The sequence below is a fragment of the Leiobunum rupestre genome, chromosome 10 (assembly GCF_980474605.1).
Source record: "Leiobunum rupestre chromosome 10, qqLeiRupe1.1.hap1, whole genome shotgun sequence".
Taxonomy (NCBI): domain Eukaryota; kingdom Metazoa; phylum Arthropoda; class Arachnida; order Opiliones; family Sclerosomatidae; genus Leiobunum; species Leiobunum rupestre.
In genome coordinates this window covers 25,181,242-25,199,479 of record NC_143393.1, presented here as the reverse complement: position 1 = coordinate 25,199,479, position 18,238 = coordinate 25,181,242, and the positions used below count along the sequence as shown (strand labels likewise).

The 18,238-nt window shown below is 36.4% G+C and overlaps 1 protein-coding gene across 1 annotated transcript; it reads left to right on the top strand.

The window, feature by feature from the left end:
- The first annotated feature begins 14,244 nt into the window (after positions 1 to 14,244).
- Positions 14,245 to 16,618, top strand: LOC149925179 (uncharacterized). The gene is made up of 3 exons (XM_090161474.1): positions 14,245 to 14,332; positions 15,785 to 15,887; positions 16,064 to 16,618. The coding sequence occupies exons 1-3, from the start codon at positions 14,275 to 14,277 to the stop codon at positions 16,218 to 16,220; spliced, it is 318 nt and encodes a 105-aa protein (XP_090017600.1). The 5' UTR covers positions 14,245 to 14,274; the 3' UTR covers positions 16,221 to 16,618.
- The last annotated feature ends 1,620 nt before the right edge of the window (positions 16,619 to 18,238 follow it).

Below are 18,238 nucleotides of genomic sequence, written 5' to 3'. Positions count from 1 at the left end.
CGACCACATTTTTATATAGTATCTCATGGTACCCTGACAGTGGTTTTCGACTGTTACGATCGGCAAAACCCCTTTAATTAATTGAATTAGTTTAATAATTCGGTATATCCGCTATATACAAGATACTACACTTTGATCTTAGCCAAAAGACCGAGTTTCTTAGTTCTTTAGGCATACACGAAAAAGGCAAATTATTATGTATTCAAAGTCATTAACCAGTTAGCTATATTGCGTACGGTGCCATGCGTGAAGACAGTTATTGCAGCGTTCTATTTTCTTGTTGAATGTGTCGGAGTTAACATTTTCATAAGAAGAGGTACTACACCTTATAATACAAACAGGCATATATGCCGGGAAATACCGGGTACCCCAGCTAGTGATAATATAAACAAGTCGGCCCAGGCCGTAATATTAGTTCCACATCAGTGTATTCGAGTGGGCAAACCCATACACCCTTAGTAGACACAGGTAGGCAAACTAATACAAAACTGTTCAGGCTACGTGATTTCTTATCGTTTGATATATAAATTGCCATCCTAAGTTAAAGAGTGGGTGCCGCCCACCCTCAGGATACGCGGGTGGGCATACCAATACAAAAGCTGTTGAGGCAATGAGATTTCCTATCTTTTGATATAAAAGTTACCATCCTATGTTAAAGAGTGGCCACCGCCCACCCTCAGGATACGCGGGTGGGCAAACCAATACAAAAGCTGTTGAGGCCATGTGATTTCCTATCGTTTGATATATAATTTACCATCCTATGTTAAACCAATACAAAAGCTGTTGAGGCCATGTGATTTCCTATCGTTTGATATATAATTTACCATCCTATGTTAAACCAATACAAAAGCTGTTGAGGCCATGTGATTTCCTATCTTTTGATATATAATTTACCATCCTATGTTTAAGAGTGGCCACCGCCCACCCTCAAGATACGCGGGTGGGCAAACTAATACAAAAAACTGTTGAGGCTACGTGATTTCTTATCGTTTGATATATAAATTGCCATCCTAAGTTAAAGAGTGGGTGCCACCCACCCTCAGGATACGCGGGTGGGCATACCAATACAAAAGCTGTTGAGGCAATGTGATTTCTTATCTTTTGATATAAAAGTTACCATCCTATGTTAAAGAGTGGCCACCGCCCACCCTCAGGATACGCGGGTGGGCAAACCAATACAAAAGCTGTTGAGGCCATGTGATTTCCTATCGTTTGATATATAATTTACCATCCTATGTTAAACCAATACAAAAGCTGTTGAGGCCATGTGATTTCCTATCGTTTGAGATATAATTTACCATCCTATGTTAAACCAATACAAAAGCTGTTGAGGCCATGTGATTTCCTATCTTTTGATATATAATTTACCATCCTATGTTTAAGAGTGGCCACCGCCCACCCTCAAGATACGCGGGTGGGCAAACTAATACAAAAAACTGTTGAGGCTACGTGATTTCTTATCGTTTGATATATAAATTGCCATCCTAAGTTAAAGAGTGGGTGCCACCCACCCTCAGGATACGCGGGTGGGCATACCAATACAAAAGCTGTTGAGGCAATGTGATTTCTTATCTTTTGATATAAAAGTTACCATCCTATGTTAAAGAGTGGCCACCGCCCACCCTCAGGATACGCGGGTGGGCAAACCAATACAAAAGCTGTTGAGGCCATGTGATTTCCTATCGTTTGATATATAATTTACCATCCTATGTTAAACCAATACAAAAGCTGTTGAGGCCATGTGATTTCCTATCGTTTGATATATAATTTACCATCCTATGTTAAACCAATACAAAAGCTGTTGAGGCCATGTGATTTCCTATCTTTTGATATATAATTTACCATCCTATGTTTAAGAGTGGCCACCGCCCACCCTCAAGATACGCGGGTGGGCAAACTAATACAAAAAACTGTTGAGGCTACGTGATTTCTTATCGTTTGATATATAAATTGCCATCCTAAGTTAAAGAGTGGGTGCCGCCCACCCTCAGGATACGCGGGTGGGCATACCAATACAAAAGCTGTTGAGGCAATGAGATTTCCTATCTTTTGATATAAAAGTTACCATCCTATGTTAAAGAGTGGCCACCGCCCACCCTCAGGATACGCGGGTGGGCAAACCAATACAAAAGCTGTTGAGGCCATGTGATTTCCTATCGTTTGATATATAATTTACCATCCTATGTTAAACCAATACAAAAGCTGTTGAGGCCATGTGATTTCCTATCGTTTGATATATAATTTACCATCCTATGTTAAACCAATACAAAAGCTGTTGAGGCCATGTGATTTCCTATCTTTTGATATATAATTTACCATCCTATGTTTAAGAGTGGCCACCGCCCACCCTCAAGATACGCGGGTGGGCAAACTAATACAAAAAACTGTTGAGGCTACGTGATTTCTTATCGTTTGATATATAAATTGCCATCCTAAGTTAAAGAGTGGGTGCCACCCACCCTCAGGATACGCGGGTGGGCATACCAATACAAAAGCTGTTGAGGCAATGTGATTTCTTATCTTTTGATATATAATTTACCATCCTATGTTTAAGAGTGGCCACCGCCCACCCTCAGGATACGCGGGTGGGCAAACTAATACAAAATATGTTGAGGCAATGTGATTTCTTATCTTTTGATGTATAATTTACCATCCTATGTTTAAGAGTGGCCACCGCCCACCCTCAAGATACGCGGGTGGGCAAACTAATACAAAAGATGTTGAGGCCATGTGATTTCCTATCGTTTGATATATAATTTACCATCCTATGTTAAACCAATACAAAAGCTGTTTAGGCCATGTGATTTCCTATCGTTTGATATATAATTTACCATCCTATGTTAAAGAGTCGCCACCGCCCACCCTCAGAATACGCGGGTGGCCAAACTAATACAACAGATGTTGAGGCAATGTGATTTCCTATCTTTTGATATATAATTTACCATCCTATGTTTAAGAGTGGCCACCGCCCACCCTCAGGATACCCGGGTTTGATTCTAGCAAAGCAGACTTTTGCAACACGCCCTAAGTTCTATCGAATGAGACCAAATCTCTGGACCAATTATGCAAACTATACAAGTTCTCCAAGAAGGCGATAATATTATTTTGTGCCACGTATAAACGACTTCGATAAGAAAGTGCCACACTTATTTATTACTTCTGACCATACACGGTTTCGATAAGAAAGTGCCACACTTATTTATTACTTCTGACATACACGTTTTCGATAAGAAAGTGCCACACTTATTTATTACTTCTGACCATACACGGTTTCGATAAGAAAGTGCCACACTTATTTGTTACTTCTGACCATACACGGTTTCGATAAGAAAGTGGCACACTTACTTATTACTTCTGACCATACACGGTTTCGATAACAAAGTGCCACACTTATTTGTTACTTCTGACCACACACTGTTTCGATAAGAAAATACTTATTACTTCTGACCATACACGGTTTCGATAACAAATTGCCACACTTACTTGTTACTTCTGACCACACACTGTTTCGATAAGAAAATGCCACACTTATTTATTACTTCTGACCATACACGGTTTCGATAAGGGGTCGAAATTGGGGCGGGGGGAGGCGAAGTTTGAGGTTAACTTGACCCTAAAACGCCGTAAATATACGTAAAATAACCCGGAAAAAGGAATGAGAATTGCGACAACTTAACTTGACAAACCCACCGCGTTGCAAAGAAAGATTAGAAGTTCCGAGTAATTATGTTTTGAGCGGCGTAGATTGGTTGGTATAGTGATCGGTTTTTGAAGATTACGCGACCAGCGGCTATCTGGGTTCGAGTCCCGGCGCCGCCAATAAAATAATTTGCATAAATTATTTTTCGCAGCTCCATCTGCCGTGTTGTTGCTTTCCACGCCAAACAAACTACAAACTACAAACAACACTTAACGACAATCCGTCCATAGCAATAGTCCCACTTCGATATATATATATCTCGATGTGGAACTAAAAAGGGTTAATTTGGTTAAGTTATTTGATTTTTCGCAATATTAGTACCGAACACGCAAAACGAATAATCGATTCTGGCTATACCGGTAGTAAAAGTTAAATTGGATCCTAATTCAACATTATTTAGATTAAACATTTAAGATTAATAATAATTAAATGAATATTTGATCTTTCAGAGAGCTTTGTTGATTAGAAATATTCACCTACTGTTGTGTGGTGCTATTTCCCTCATGGCCAGAGGTCATTCATTTCAACAAAAAAAATGGAGGAGTTTTATAAAATTCGACCATATTTTTGAAATGCTTATGTGGCTCTTATACCTAAATTAGCGATGAAAACTCCAACTTGAGAGTACGAGGGGATTTGGATCACAATATTCATAAATATCGGTGTTGTGAAATTTCAATCACGTTGAGAATCGACTCATTATAATGTAATTAACAATAAAAGTGGATTGCACCTTATTTTTAAAATTACGACAAATGATGGCTGAATAAACATGTATTTGAAAATTTCAAAATAAATTTGTCGAGTGGTACTTATTTCTGACGATATGTACGAGGTCAAGGATCAATGGCAAGGATGTTGCAAAAACACTTCCCAGTTGCCACGCTTGATTTTATCTTTATTTTGGAATCTGGACTCGGAGAGTCGGAAAACCGTGCAATTTATCATCTGTCTAACGATGCAACACTTTTTGAAGTAGCTAGTTTAGCAACTACAACGAATCAAGGCTGCGTTCGAAAAAATATTAGAAATCACTGTTCAGTGTTCGCAACTTAAAAACAGCTTTTAATTCGGATTTTGATATTTCTAGTTTCGCAAATCATTTTAGGGGGCTGTTCGGGGCCCCTTCATCTAGATTTGGGGCCCCTACAAGCGAAATAAAAGTAGGCTGTAGCCTGCGTAGCCTACCCCTGGCGCCGCCACTGTCAAGGATGTTATTCCTCGAAATATTGCGTAATATTGGACGCTTTCGTTTTGACCAATCAACACTTATCGTCAAAAAGCATATCACCGTGCGTTAAACGGAGTTTTTCACTCAAATGTTCAGTTCAAGGTCTTTGTATTATCCCTAAGTATGAGGTAAGTAGGAAATACAAAACACGCGTACAATTATAGCTGTAAGCAGTGGCGTGGCCAGGCTTTCAAGACGTAAGACCTTCTTAAGGGCAACCCAGCTACCCAAAACGATAGTCTTAGAAGGACAGTTTCCAGAGACGCGATATTTTAAGAACTGGAAACATTTTTTTTAACAGTATGTGAACTTCCTATCCTTTAAGTACCCGATACCATAGTATTGATAAAAATAAAGAATTTTTAAATCCATATTTCCTCACTATTGTGATTTCCTGTTCAGATTACAATAGCGCTTGCATATATTACGCTTTAGTTTAACTGATAACACAGAAATTATTTAACAGTATCGCAATCACATGAAACCTCAGGGTTTACAGTATTCTGAATAAACAGATATAAATATGATATGAAATCAGAAAGTAAACGTTACGTTTACTCTACGTGAGGTAATACATTTTTGCTTGGGTCTACAATAGATTACTTTTTTTAATTATATTAAGAGTTTTCGGAATTATTCGTATGGCTGGAGGCAGCGATGAGCATCGGACAGTAGCGAATTTCCCACAGCTTTATCGAATGCTCTCCGTGACTCGCCTCAATGGCATTTATACAAAAGGAAATTGCGAATCAAGTAGCACGGATGAAAGTGTTTTAGCACGGTATTCGGGCTAAAAAGAAATCTCAATAAAACCAAAAAAAAAGCTCAAATATAATTGCACTGTTTTATAGTTCCTATATAATAAGAGTGCAATATGTAATTGTGATATTTTTTAATACAAATATTGAAATGTAATACTAATAGTCAATTTTTAGTAACGTTTTTTTAAAGTTTGTATAAAAGTAGATTCACAATATAAGTTCAATGTTATTGTCATGAAAATATCACAATTAAGAGGAAAAAAATAAAATCAAGCATACTCATGTTATGCTAATGTTTTTTTAAAGTTCCTCTAAAAGACAAAATGTGATATTTTCTAATAACATTTAAAACAACTTAAAAGACGATATAGTAAATTTTTAGGACTTTGAAAATTAAGTAAAACTCGTTGAGGTTAACGGTAATAGTTAGTGTAGGGAGCTCGAACACGTGGCATGCAGGGCTTGCCACCAGCCTCCTACGCATTGTAACCCGGCCACCTGAATTAATGGCTTCAAAAGTCGCTTGATGACTTAGGCCTAAGGTGGTGCCTTGGGCTGATTATTATTATTATTATTATTATTGTCTCGAAAGCCGTAGTACTAGAAGCCTATAATTTTATATAATACGGGAATCAGCGATGTAATATCTCGATTTCCCAGCAAAAAGAAGAGATCGCGTGAAAAAGCTACGCCTAAATATTATTCTATTTCGAAAAAGCGCTACGTCAGTAGAGCTATCTAGGATTCAAATTATAGCTAATAGTTATCAATTCATTTTAACATACGTTAATAAACTTTTATATTTTTTTATTATATTTTTGTTATATTTATATATATACTTATAGGAAATATAATAATAAAATTACTACGTTTATTTAACTAATTAGTAAATATAGAGAGCTCTCGGGGACGTATTAGGGTAACAGGGCTGGCAGGCAGTGGAACTGAAGAGGTCCCCTCTAGCGTGACTGCAGAAGCTACAAAGAGATCTAACCCGTGTAGATAAGTCTTGATAAAAATATGATATGATTTCCCGGATTTGTTCAGTGCCATTTTTAATTAGGCCTTTTATAATATTTTAAACAAAATCTTCAACTTGACGAATTAACTCATTTTGACAATATTTAAATCAATTGTTTATGAGATTGGCGCTAGAAAAATGCACGGGTTTGTTTTATTTTATTATAAATGTAATAATGTAAAATCTGTTCCGAGTAAATTTTAAATTTAGACGCTTAATATTATTTTATACATTTTATTTTTAATAGTTGTTTTAAGTCATCTTTCTCGATTATTAATTTTACATAATTTGTTACAGTTAGAGCACTTCTAAACACAAAGTAAATTAAGTAAATACAACGTTTTACCGTACACTATAAAAACTTAATAAATTAAAAATTATTAATTAATAATTAATAAATGAAAAGAGACTTAAAACGGTTTTAAAATTCACAATATATTTATTTAAAAATCCAACGTTTCGGAGGAACTGACTTGTAAAAATCCCTGAAGAAGGAGGAAGAGTTCCTCCGAAACGTTGGATTTTATAAATAAATAAATTGTGAATTTTAAAACCGTTTTAAGTCTCTTTTCATTTAGTTTTTCACAATGTGCTTCTCTTCACTTCTAATAATTAATAATTTAAAAGCGAGGACGTGGCCGTTGTCAAACGCCATGAAATGATAATTCAGATTGCTTCATACCTGAAAAATTCACCAGGTATTGTACAACTGTAAAATCAAAACAATTATATAGTTGATATATGTTTAATTTATTCATATTTAAGAAAGGTTGTAAAGGTTATCCTAATAAAAAAATCGCATTATCAGCACTAGGGCCAATTTTTAAATGTATATAGGTATTTAAGATTGAAAAATTTAATTTGGGTCATCCTGATAAATGTTAGGCTCAAAGAGTAAACCACTCACATAGAGTGGAAAGCTGTAAGCGAAACTTGTGAACACTTTTCGTCTTGTTTTCGAGGCGTGAAATAAACAAGTTGGCCTAAAGTTAATGTACAATATCTGGATAAAAAAGTAAGTTTATACTCTAAAACACGTAAAAACAACACCATCGCTCTTCGGTCTATATTTATTTACCCCTCGAAAACAAGTTGACCCGTTAGGATTAATGTTTCATGCGCTTCCATAGGGCCTTCCACTCTATGCGAGTGGGTTACTCTATGGTTTTGCTAGAGCAAACTTAATTCTTTTTTTTTCTTAAATACGTTCGTTTGATGTTCTTTTCTTTGGTTACCCTATAGAGTAATTTCACCTCGTAGCCTTGGCTATGGCCGCCATTTTGTGCGGGTTTTTTTCTCTATGCGAAAAAACATGTCACGTGAAACTGAAATCACCGAATAGCCTACTTGATAGTGATTGTCTGATTGATAACCCCCCTGTCGGGGAAGACTACCATTAGACGGGTTAAACCACCGTCGACAATGTGTATAAGACGCATACTCAGTTGCAGGTTAAGAAAGGCAAAATATCTAGTAAATTTGGTGGAAAGAAACTAGCAGGGCAGGCGTTAGGGGCGGGGGGGGGGAGGGGGAAAAGTACCCCCCCCCCCCCGGGTGCCTAACTAAATTTTTCTGACTAATTTCAAAAAACTAGTTTTCGAGTAAACAAATTGGGGGGGGCAGGGGCCTTAGAACGCTTATCTGGGGCCCAAAAATCCTAGCGCCGTCCATGGATACTAGCACAAATTTCCGGTAAATCGGCGGGAGGGATTTATAATTTTGTTTGTTTACGGTTTAATTTCTAAATATACCTGGGCACGTTATATAATTGTTTAAGAATTGTTCCCTAGTGGTCATTTCTCGAGCCATAGTCTACTTTCGCGCTATTTCAAGCTGAACTCTTTTAATTTTGTATTTTAACTTAAAAATTAATATTTAAGTGTAGAACAGCCTATTGTTTAATGCTTAAAATAATTTTTACAATTTTAAATTTAAAAGTAATTCAGTTATTACGTTTTAATTCGGACCCCCGGAGCTAAACAAGTTGGGCAAGCGCCCAAACTACCCTTTAGTTAGGACCTTATATCTCGTTAACTATTGATATTAGAATTATCAAAATTATTTCAAGCACTAGAGGAAGGTTCAGCCTAATAAGAGAAATATAATTCAATTATGTAATTGTTAAAACAGAAACGTTCAGCTTGAACGAAAAAGAGGCTTTTACTGTATTCTTCCCCCTTAAAGATATATCTCCGCAATTCAGAGTTATTTACTAAAAACGTAAACCGGTTCAATCCCGCCCGGTATAAAATTTTAATTATAATTAAAATAATTGAGACGAATCGAACGAGTTTAATTTATTCAGAATATTATAAATTAAGTAGTTACAACAGCGAGTTAGACGTACTAAACAACAACAAAAATAACCAATAGAAAAATATAAAGGAATATTCAACCAAGAAACCAGTTAATCCAAATACTTCGAAATCAAGAATAAATAAACCTAAATACCGAAAGTTTAAAAAAATTATGTGAAAGGAAAAACGAAAAACACCTTACCGTTAGCAATACACGGCTTACAACGTACAATAAATGACCGTAGTTAGGGCTCTTTATAAATAAAAACAAACAAACCTAATTGATGAACTGCATAAACATCTTAATCCGTCGAGAAAACGTTTAAAATAAATTACGAAGTAATGACGACCCAGTTAAAAACCAGACCAACATAAGTGTAAGAGCACGATGTATACAACTCGATATTTTCTTCATAAATGAACCATTACGCTTGAAAACTAAATACGCTAAACACACAATAGATAAAATATACGACTGAAAAAAAAACAAATAAATTTCAAAAAACTAACTAGGTGGACCATCTTATCTCTGCTGACTGCGCTAAAACAAGATTTGACCTTTAAATTTTCATACGTTAAAAAATTTAGACTTTAAAACTATTAATATACTATTCCACTTAAGCTGAGCTTATAATTTTCAATAAGAAGTAGTTGGAGAGAAAACACCCGTTCATACAAACAAACTCATCACCCACAACCGCCATAGCACAAACTCAACATTCCCACACTACACATAAATAGAAATAACAAACTTTCCAATAAAACTGAAAATTGTGAGTGGAAACCGTCGCGACGGTGAGCGTTAACGAAAAAATACCAAACGCAACCCAACCCAACTGCAAATTTATCCGTTAACGCTCACCGTCAGGCGGTGGTTTTGCCCACCTTTAAACTGCAAACATGGTTTTTCGACTTTGCCCCGGTAACGCATTTTGGACTTTGCCCCGCAACACAGACAGACAGACACGGTGATTGTAAAACCCCTCCTAGGGACATAGTCCCCTCGGAGAGGTCAAAAGTGATAATTAATTCATTATCATAGGTAAGATTTAACAAGTTGGCAAGCCAAAATATACCTCTCCTCGGAAGAATTGTCCCTAGTGGTATTAATTTCTCGAGATAACCCTTAAAGATATATCTCCGCAATTTAGAGTTATTTGTTAAAAATATTAACCCATTTCTATCCCGCCCGGTATAAAATTTTAATTATAATTAAAATAATTGAGACGAAACGACCAATTTTAATTTATTCAGAATATCATAAGTTAAGTAGTTACAACAGTAAGTTAGACGTACTATAACAATGCACAATTGAATTAAACCCTTTTACAGAACAAGTTTATCAGTTAAATATAATACGAAGCAAATTTTAATGAAATATCTACAGAGGCTTTTTGGAATTACTCGCTTACGAAATACTTGCCGCATCTTTAACGCTCATTTTATTTCAACACTCGCCCTTGATGAAGATACCGTAGATATCTGGTAGTGGACGACTCGTTCACTTCCTGTTGACGTTGTGACGCATACCACATGAAAAAGACCAATGCCGTCCAATTTCCAATATCATATAATGACTCGCACACCCAAGAAATCATTGACTGCGTTAGAAATCGTAGATATCCAAATATCCACACCAAATGTATTTACAAGAAGCACAAACCTTACCATCAACAAAGCACAGAGAGCCACTTGACTAACCGCCAGCTTTTAAAGCAATTAACGTTAAATTATCTCCTTTGAATTAACAGAACTATATATAGGTCGTTAAGAAAGTGGACCACCCACAGGGTCTACCCTTTAACCCTCTAATCTCGGCTGACTGCGCTAAAACAAGATTTAACCTTTAAAAAATACCAGATTAGGCCTTCATAAATTCATTAATAAAAAAAGACTTTATTACCTATTATGCTTACGATGCCTGTCTTAATTTCAGTGAATCTAAGCAGCTATCGGTGGTTCTGTGGTAGAGCGCTCGACTGCCAAGCCGAATGGTCTGGGTTCGAAACCTGGGTGGCGCATTTGTTTTTAATCAATAGAGAAACGCTAAATTAGAATTTCTTCGATGCAATAATTTCAATTTCAATTCTATTTCAATTAAACCAAAATTTCGTACTCTATTAAATACGCTTCCGATAAAGCTGAAGGTCTAATTTTCAATAAGGCGTAACAAGTGTCGGTGGTTCTGTGGTAGAACGTCCGCCTGTCAATCAGGAGGTCTCGGGTTCAAATCCCGCCCGATGCGATCGCAAATTGATACTAAGACGAATACCGTGTACAACTGGTGGAAACCCTGCCATTGAACGTTGAGAGGTAGCATTACACTCAGCACTCGGTCCGTCCCAAAGTCATTAAGAAGAAATTGGAGAGAAAACGCCCATATAAACACAACAGACTCAACATGCACATCCATCAGAACACAAACACAACAAATTCAACACTCACAACCTACGCATAAACATTACAAAAACCGTAATACACCAAACCGTCACGACGGTGAGCGAAAACACACCATCCAAACCAAACCGCAAATGCATCCGTTAACGCTCACCGTCGCACGGTGGTTTTGCCAACCCTTTGAGAAACTGCGTACGCAGTGATTACACTTTGCACCGAAAATGCGAACGCGTTCGCAGTCCTGACCGACAGACACACCCACAGACCCACCCACAGACCCACCCACAGACCCACCCACAGACCCACAGACAGACACGGTCGTTGTATAACCCCTCCTAGGGGACTTTGTCCCCTCGGAGAGGTAAAAACAGTTGTATAATTTTTAGTACCACGGTGATTGCTCGATTTGACTATAAGCATTCGTACTTTCGAAATGGAGTTATTATAGATTTCTGGCAGCTGTTTTCGCTTCAATTTGATCTCTCAACAAGTATAGCTCGCTTCCGATTCAATAATTTTTACAATTGAATTTCACTAATTCTATACATCGATGTAGGCGTCAGAATCGAGCTACTTTTTAATTTCGAACGCTTATTTGTGAACCTCAACGGAAATTTTCAACTTTTCACCGAAAGAGGGAAAACGACTTTTGGCAAAGTTAGCGAGCATATAGATACAAGAGATCAATTGCATCAAAGCCATCTCTCAATTACCCTATCTTTCCAGTCCACAGAACATAGAAAGCAACCAATTTTGATTGCTTTGAAAGTTATATAAAGTGAACAGTTTTATTACCATCTCTAAGAAATGGACAGAGTGTATTAATTAATATTATGAATTATTATTTATAAATACTTTAAAATAATATTAATAAATGATAATAATAATAATCAGCTAGGGTAATACCCAAGGCACTACCTTAGGCCTAAGTCACCAAGGGAATTTTAAAGCCATTAATTCAGGTGGCCGGGTTACAACGCGTAGGAGGGTGGTGGCAAACCCTTCGAGCCAACAGCTCCCTACACTCACTATTACCGTTAACTTCGACAAGTTTTTATGGAAGGTGAAAGCGAAGAGCTCGGGGGAAAACCCCTTAAACCAGCGGGGAGATAACTCGCAAACTCAACGCGGAAGGAGTTGTTCCGAGTTTTCACCCAGTGCCACAAGCTGGGATCGTACCCAGCTCCTCTTGCTGTGAGGCGAAAGTGCTAACCACTCCGCCACCCCACCTATGATATTTGTCAATTCTGTGATTATTTATATTGACGAAGAATGATGATGTTGAGACCATCCTCGGGTACCATGGCCTAGTATTTCCTTGGAACGAGAGGGAGCCAAATAAAACGACACCCTTAGGGTTTCTATCGCGAAGGAAGACGTCAATTTTAGGAAACCAATGAGTTACGGGCGTGATTTGATTGTGAAGTATCCTGGCAGATCGCGAGGATTCATTAGATGGAAAGTAAAGAAATTATCAACATATAAATAAATAAAGTAAATGAACCAAAGTTATCAGACTGCTATACTCCCCATGTTGGAGGCGTTTTCCCTATGAAGTTACATTTTGACCTTGAATTTGAAATTTTGCGCGCTCCTAGCCCGAAAACAAAAACGTTTTTGCTTTGATGAAACCATTTTTTATTCATAGAAATAGCTATACGCACAATTACCAAGTGCAATTTATTGCGTAAAAAGACGGGGATGAAAATTAGCTTTAATTTGACTCGATTTTCTCATCATTTTCAAGAGGAAAACGCCCTCCGATTCTGAACCAGTGGCGTAGCCAGGGGGGGCACAGGTCGTACGTACAAATATTTTTATTTTTTTACTTTTTTTAATGGTGTGCCCCCCCCCCCCCCCGAAACAAAATCCTGGCTACGCTACTGTTCTGAACGCTATTTCGATAACTTCGGTTCATTAATTTTGGGTACTAGTGTTGTTAATTTTCCTGAAAAATAAAATGCTGAAAAATTTTCCGCAAAACGGAAAAATTAAAAAATTGAAACATAAATTTTTTTTTAAAGGCCGACTACATAAATCTTCGGTTTACTCTGTCTTTCACTGGAAGTAGGCTGACTGCATGGCACACGTGTATTGCAGTAAGCCTACTTCCAGTGAAAGACAGAGTGAACCGAAGATTTATGTAGTCGGCCTTTTAAGTTTTTAATGTTTTTAACTTTTTATCGATATAAAATGTCTAATATCAGTAAACATAGTAGAAAACATTAATAGTGTTACTTTGTTAATCAGTTTATACTAGTATAGAGGTTTATTTTTACTTTCAGATTCGAAAAAATTAGGCGAAAATGCCGCTTTATTTAAATTTGCATACAATATATTAGACTAATCATGGATTGAAAATTTTCTGAGCGGGAAATTTTCCGACTTACAACACTGTAAGGTACTATATATGTTCGATACAATTCGAGTAAAAGGAAATTTTAACCACTACAGCATCGTGTCAGAAAGCTAATTTTGGTAATAGATAAAACATTGGACGTCGCCACCGAGAAAGTTTGTCCGTCAACTCTTTCATATTTCCTTATATTTTATCTATGCTTCGATAATCTTGTGAAAACAAAGCGATCGTGGTGCAATCGAGGAACTAATTAAGCGATGCCGTTCAACCATTTAAGGCAGTAGTCTACTTTTCAACCCTTAATTACTCTTATAAGCCAAATTTCTCTTTATCACGGAATCCGTAATGACATTGAAAAGCGAAACTCACTAAAGTGGCATCGAGGGTAGGCGTAAAAAATTGCGGGCCAGCTGTTCGGTAAGTTTTAGTTGGGAATCGCTTTAGACGACAGCTCAAAGTTAAACGGTTTTGACGCTAACGAAAAGCAATAGGGAGATTTTGTGCCAGAATGAAAATTATAATGTTCGTTGCCATTTCTTCAATGGGCCTAATATTGGTTACTCAAGGTGAGTTTAAAGTTAACCCTTTTCGCCAGAGAGCTGCGTGTGAAGCAGAAATGTTACCATTTCCGTTGAAACAAGATCGATTACCATTTAATTTCCGTTCAAATCTTTCAACCTTGCCCGTTCTAATTGATATAAACTTAAAAAAATTCGGTGTCGTCAACCTAAATTTGAAATTTACGGCGCCCAATAGCGCGTAACTAGCGCCTAATTATGCGCGACCTGGATTTTAATTTCGAAGAAATGGTGAGCTAGGTTGACGACGCCCACTCCAGAAATTTCCAAACCCCAAAATTTCCAAACCAAAAAATTTCCAATCCCAAAATTTCCAATCCAGAAATTTCCAAACCCCAAAATTTCCAATCCCAAAATTTCCAATCCCGAAATTTCCAAACCCCAAAATTCCAATCCCGAAATTTCCAAACCCCAAATTTCCAATCCCGAAATTTCCAAACCCCAAATTTCCAATCCCGAAATTTCCAATCCCAAAATTTCCAATCCCGAAATTTCCAAACCCCAAATTTCCAATCCCGAAATTTCCAATCCCAAAATTTCCAATCCCGAAATTTCTAAACCCCAAAATTTCCTATCCCGAAATTTCCAAACCCCAAATTTCCAATCCCGAAATTTCCAATCCCAAAATTTCCAATCCAGAAATTTCCAAACCCCAAAATTTCCAATCCCAAAATTTCCAATCCCAAAATTTCCTATCCCGAAATTTCCAAACCCCAAATTCCCAATCCCGAAATTTCCAATCCCAAAATTTCCAATCCCGAAATTTCCAAACCCCAAAATTTCCAATCCCAAAATTTCCAATCCAGAAATTTCCAAACCCCAAAATTTCCAATCCCAAAATTTCCAATTCCAAAATTTCCTATCCCGAAATTTCCAAACCCCAAAATTTCCAATCCCGAAATTTCCAAACCCCAAATTTCCAATCCCGAAATTTCCAATCCCAAAATTTCCAATCCAGAAATTTCCAAACCCCAAAATTTCCAATCCCAAAATTTCCAATCCCAAAATTTCCAATCCCAAAATTTCCAATCCCAAAATTTCCAATCCAGAAATTTCCAAACCCCAAAATTTCCAATCCCAAAATTTCCAATCCCAAAATTTCCAATCGCAAAATTTCCAATCGCAAAATTTCCAAACCCCAAAATTTCCAATCCCGAAATTTCCAATCCCAAAATTTCCAATCCCGAAATTTCCAAACCCAAAAATTTCCAAACCCAAAAATTTCCAATCCGGAAATTTCCAAACCCCAAAATTTCCAATCCCAAAATTTCCAATCCAGAAATTTCCAAACCCCAAAATTTCCAATCCCAAAATTTTCACTTCCCGCGTTATTCCATGCATGCACGGTTACCGTGGTAAATGGTAAAAACCGTTTCCACGCAGTCGGCTTTTTTGCACAACCGATCTTATAATGAATCTACTACACTTTACACAATTTAGGTAGTGCAGACGTTGAAGTATGCGGTCGGGTTGTAGACTGCTTTCACAACTTAACGAAAATCAACCTGAGTGAAATGGTGGAATTTAAAAAAGAATATTGCCTGTAATTGGAGTTATTAGAAAGAGATTAAGCTCACCCAAAAAACGAGTAGACAAAAAGGCGTACTTGTAGCACTATTCACACGTATAACCTTATAACTACACATTTCCTGGGCCGTCTTAATTTGTCTAACAGAGAAAGTGAGGCTTATTACATTAACGCCAATTTTTCGATTCCAGGCACGAACAAGTGTACTTGAATTGTACAAATTTAGCAAACGCCAATTGCGATAAATTAAAAGAAGCATTTGAAACATGCGGTTGCGAAGTTATCGCGTGCTCGGTGATATTACTCTTGCTAACTACTTTCGCCCTGATTAGTGACGTTTTCAAATGAATAGTACGGATAAATAATTATATTAAATACTTGATTTGTAAGTTATTGTCTGTAAAAATGTATTTATTTTTTTAATCTATTCCAAAGTACTATTCAGTCACCCTTTGCTACAGGGAATTTGAAATAACGTGAAGCTGTGGCAAAATTTTTAATTATAGTATGAATCATCATATTTGACTAGCTTTAATAAATAGAGAAGAGCTCCCAAAATTCTTAAAAAAAATTAAAACATGGCCCCTCCTAAACTTGGCCTGCTAAACTCAAAACTCCTGTCGCCGCCACTGAGAACCGGGCAGTAACGCGAAAACATATAAATTTAATTCTGTGTGACAAATTGATCTGTTAACCCGTTACTTTTAATTAATATCTTAAAAATTTGTATACATTAATAATAAACGATGTGGAATTAGCCTTTGGTTTACATGTTTTGTATAACTTTAATCGGGGCATTTAATGGACTGAAAACGTTTTAGCGATATTACTATTACGGGTTCTTACTAAAAGGCACATGGGCCAAATGGGCATACTTAGCCAAGATTAATGCAAACGTAGCCAACTTTCATTTAATAAAATCACTTTAAATCAAGTGAAAGTGGTAAATATTACAGTTACTGTAATATTTACCCTTTCACTAGCACTGCAAATTTTTAATTCACTCTCAGATCACATTCGAACATTAAAAGATCGTTTACGGTGTACCAAGAGTGATCTTAAAGTGATATTAATGTGATCTTAAATAGTTCATAGGCGATCTCCAAATTTTCTCGAGTGATCTATATTCAAAGTAAAGCGTTCTTATATAGTCTTAGCAGGAATGAGATCGCTAGACGTTTACAGATCACTTTTCCTTTTTCATCTAGACAGTTTTTTTTACATATGGAGATCCCTTAAATTTCAATTTTATTTCGGTACACTTTAAAAGATAAAATTTCAATTACTTTATAGGTTATTTCTATTTTTACTACTATTCTTGAATACCTGCGTCCCAAACATTTCTGTGATTCTACTTTCCCATTGTAAATTTTTTTCAATAATATTTTTCAATAAAAATTTGACATTTCTAATTAAGTAGTTCAGAATGCGACATTGCATTATTGAAATCATTTAAAATTAATTGTTATTGTATTTTACTATGATCGTTTTTCTATTTTGAATATAAACATTTCAATTAAAATAATGTTAAATAATGTTACTATATTTTTCACTTTGTTCTTGGGAATAATATTTTAGTATCTCACCTTCAGATTAGAACAATAACATCGTAACTTTTATTTTGTATCGATATTCAATTTCAATTTTACAGTAAGAAACTGTATACTAAATAGTAAAACCAGGAAACTATAGAGGTATACACTTGCAATTCAGCGCATCCATAGGTGTCGACACTCAACTAGGCACCACGTTAAATCGTGCAGCTGAACGCGCGCCTACTTTACCTATCCATAACAAAGAATATACTCTTATTATATACTTTATATTCTTTGTCCAGAAGTAATTTATTTGTCCATGGTTTAGTTGGTCCGTTGAATGCGTTAGCAGTTTTTTGGCCCAATTTTGTTCATCGTAGACTCGTAGTTACTATACTTTTTATTCTCACAATGGCAGTCTCAAAAAGTTGGTATTTGTTATATATGAGTCTGTAATTTACGTGGATGTTTGAAGTATTAGACAGTATACTTAGTTTATCTTTAATAATTCTGGGCTAGGCTTTTTATGTACCACGGCGAGCTAGCCCTAACCCGGCCAACCTAATTTCTGTTGCTATAGTTTTGACTAGTATCTGGTACGTTTTAATAAGAGTAATGTTTAATTAGTAAATAGCTTGGCTTTTTCCTTTTGTTTTAAAATGACTGAGAATAATCAAAATTATTCTTGTGAAATGTGCAATTTTACCACGCAATTCATCCATACATTAAACGAACATGTTATCAAACTTCATAAGAACGAAAGCTTGTTTAACATTTCTTGTAGAGTGTGCCCTTATAAAACTAATAGCTACGGTGCATTTAAGGTACATT

Bases quoted from the DNA above. Each gene is read 5' to 3' on its own strand.
- LOC149925179 (XM_090161474.1), top strand. From the start codon at position 14,275: ATGAAAATTATAATGTTCGTTGCCATTTCTTCAATGGGCCTAATATTG. The intron at 14,333-15,784 runs GTGAGTTTAAAG...TACACAATTTAG, and splicing joins CCTAATATTGGTTACTCAAG to GTAGTGCAGACGTTGAAGTA. The intron at 15,888-16,063 runs GTAATTGGAGTT...TTTCGATTCCAG, and splicing joins TTTAAAAAAGAATATTGCCT to GCACGAACAAGTGTACTTGA.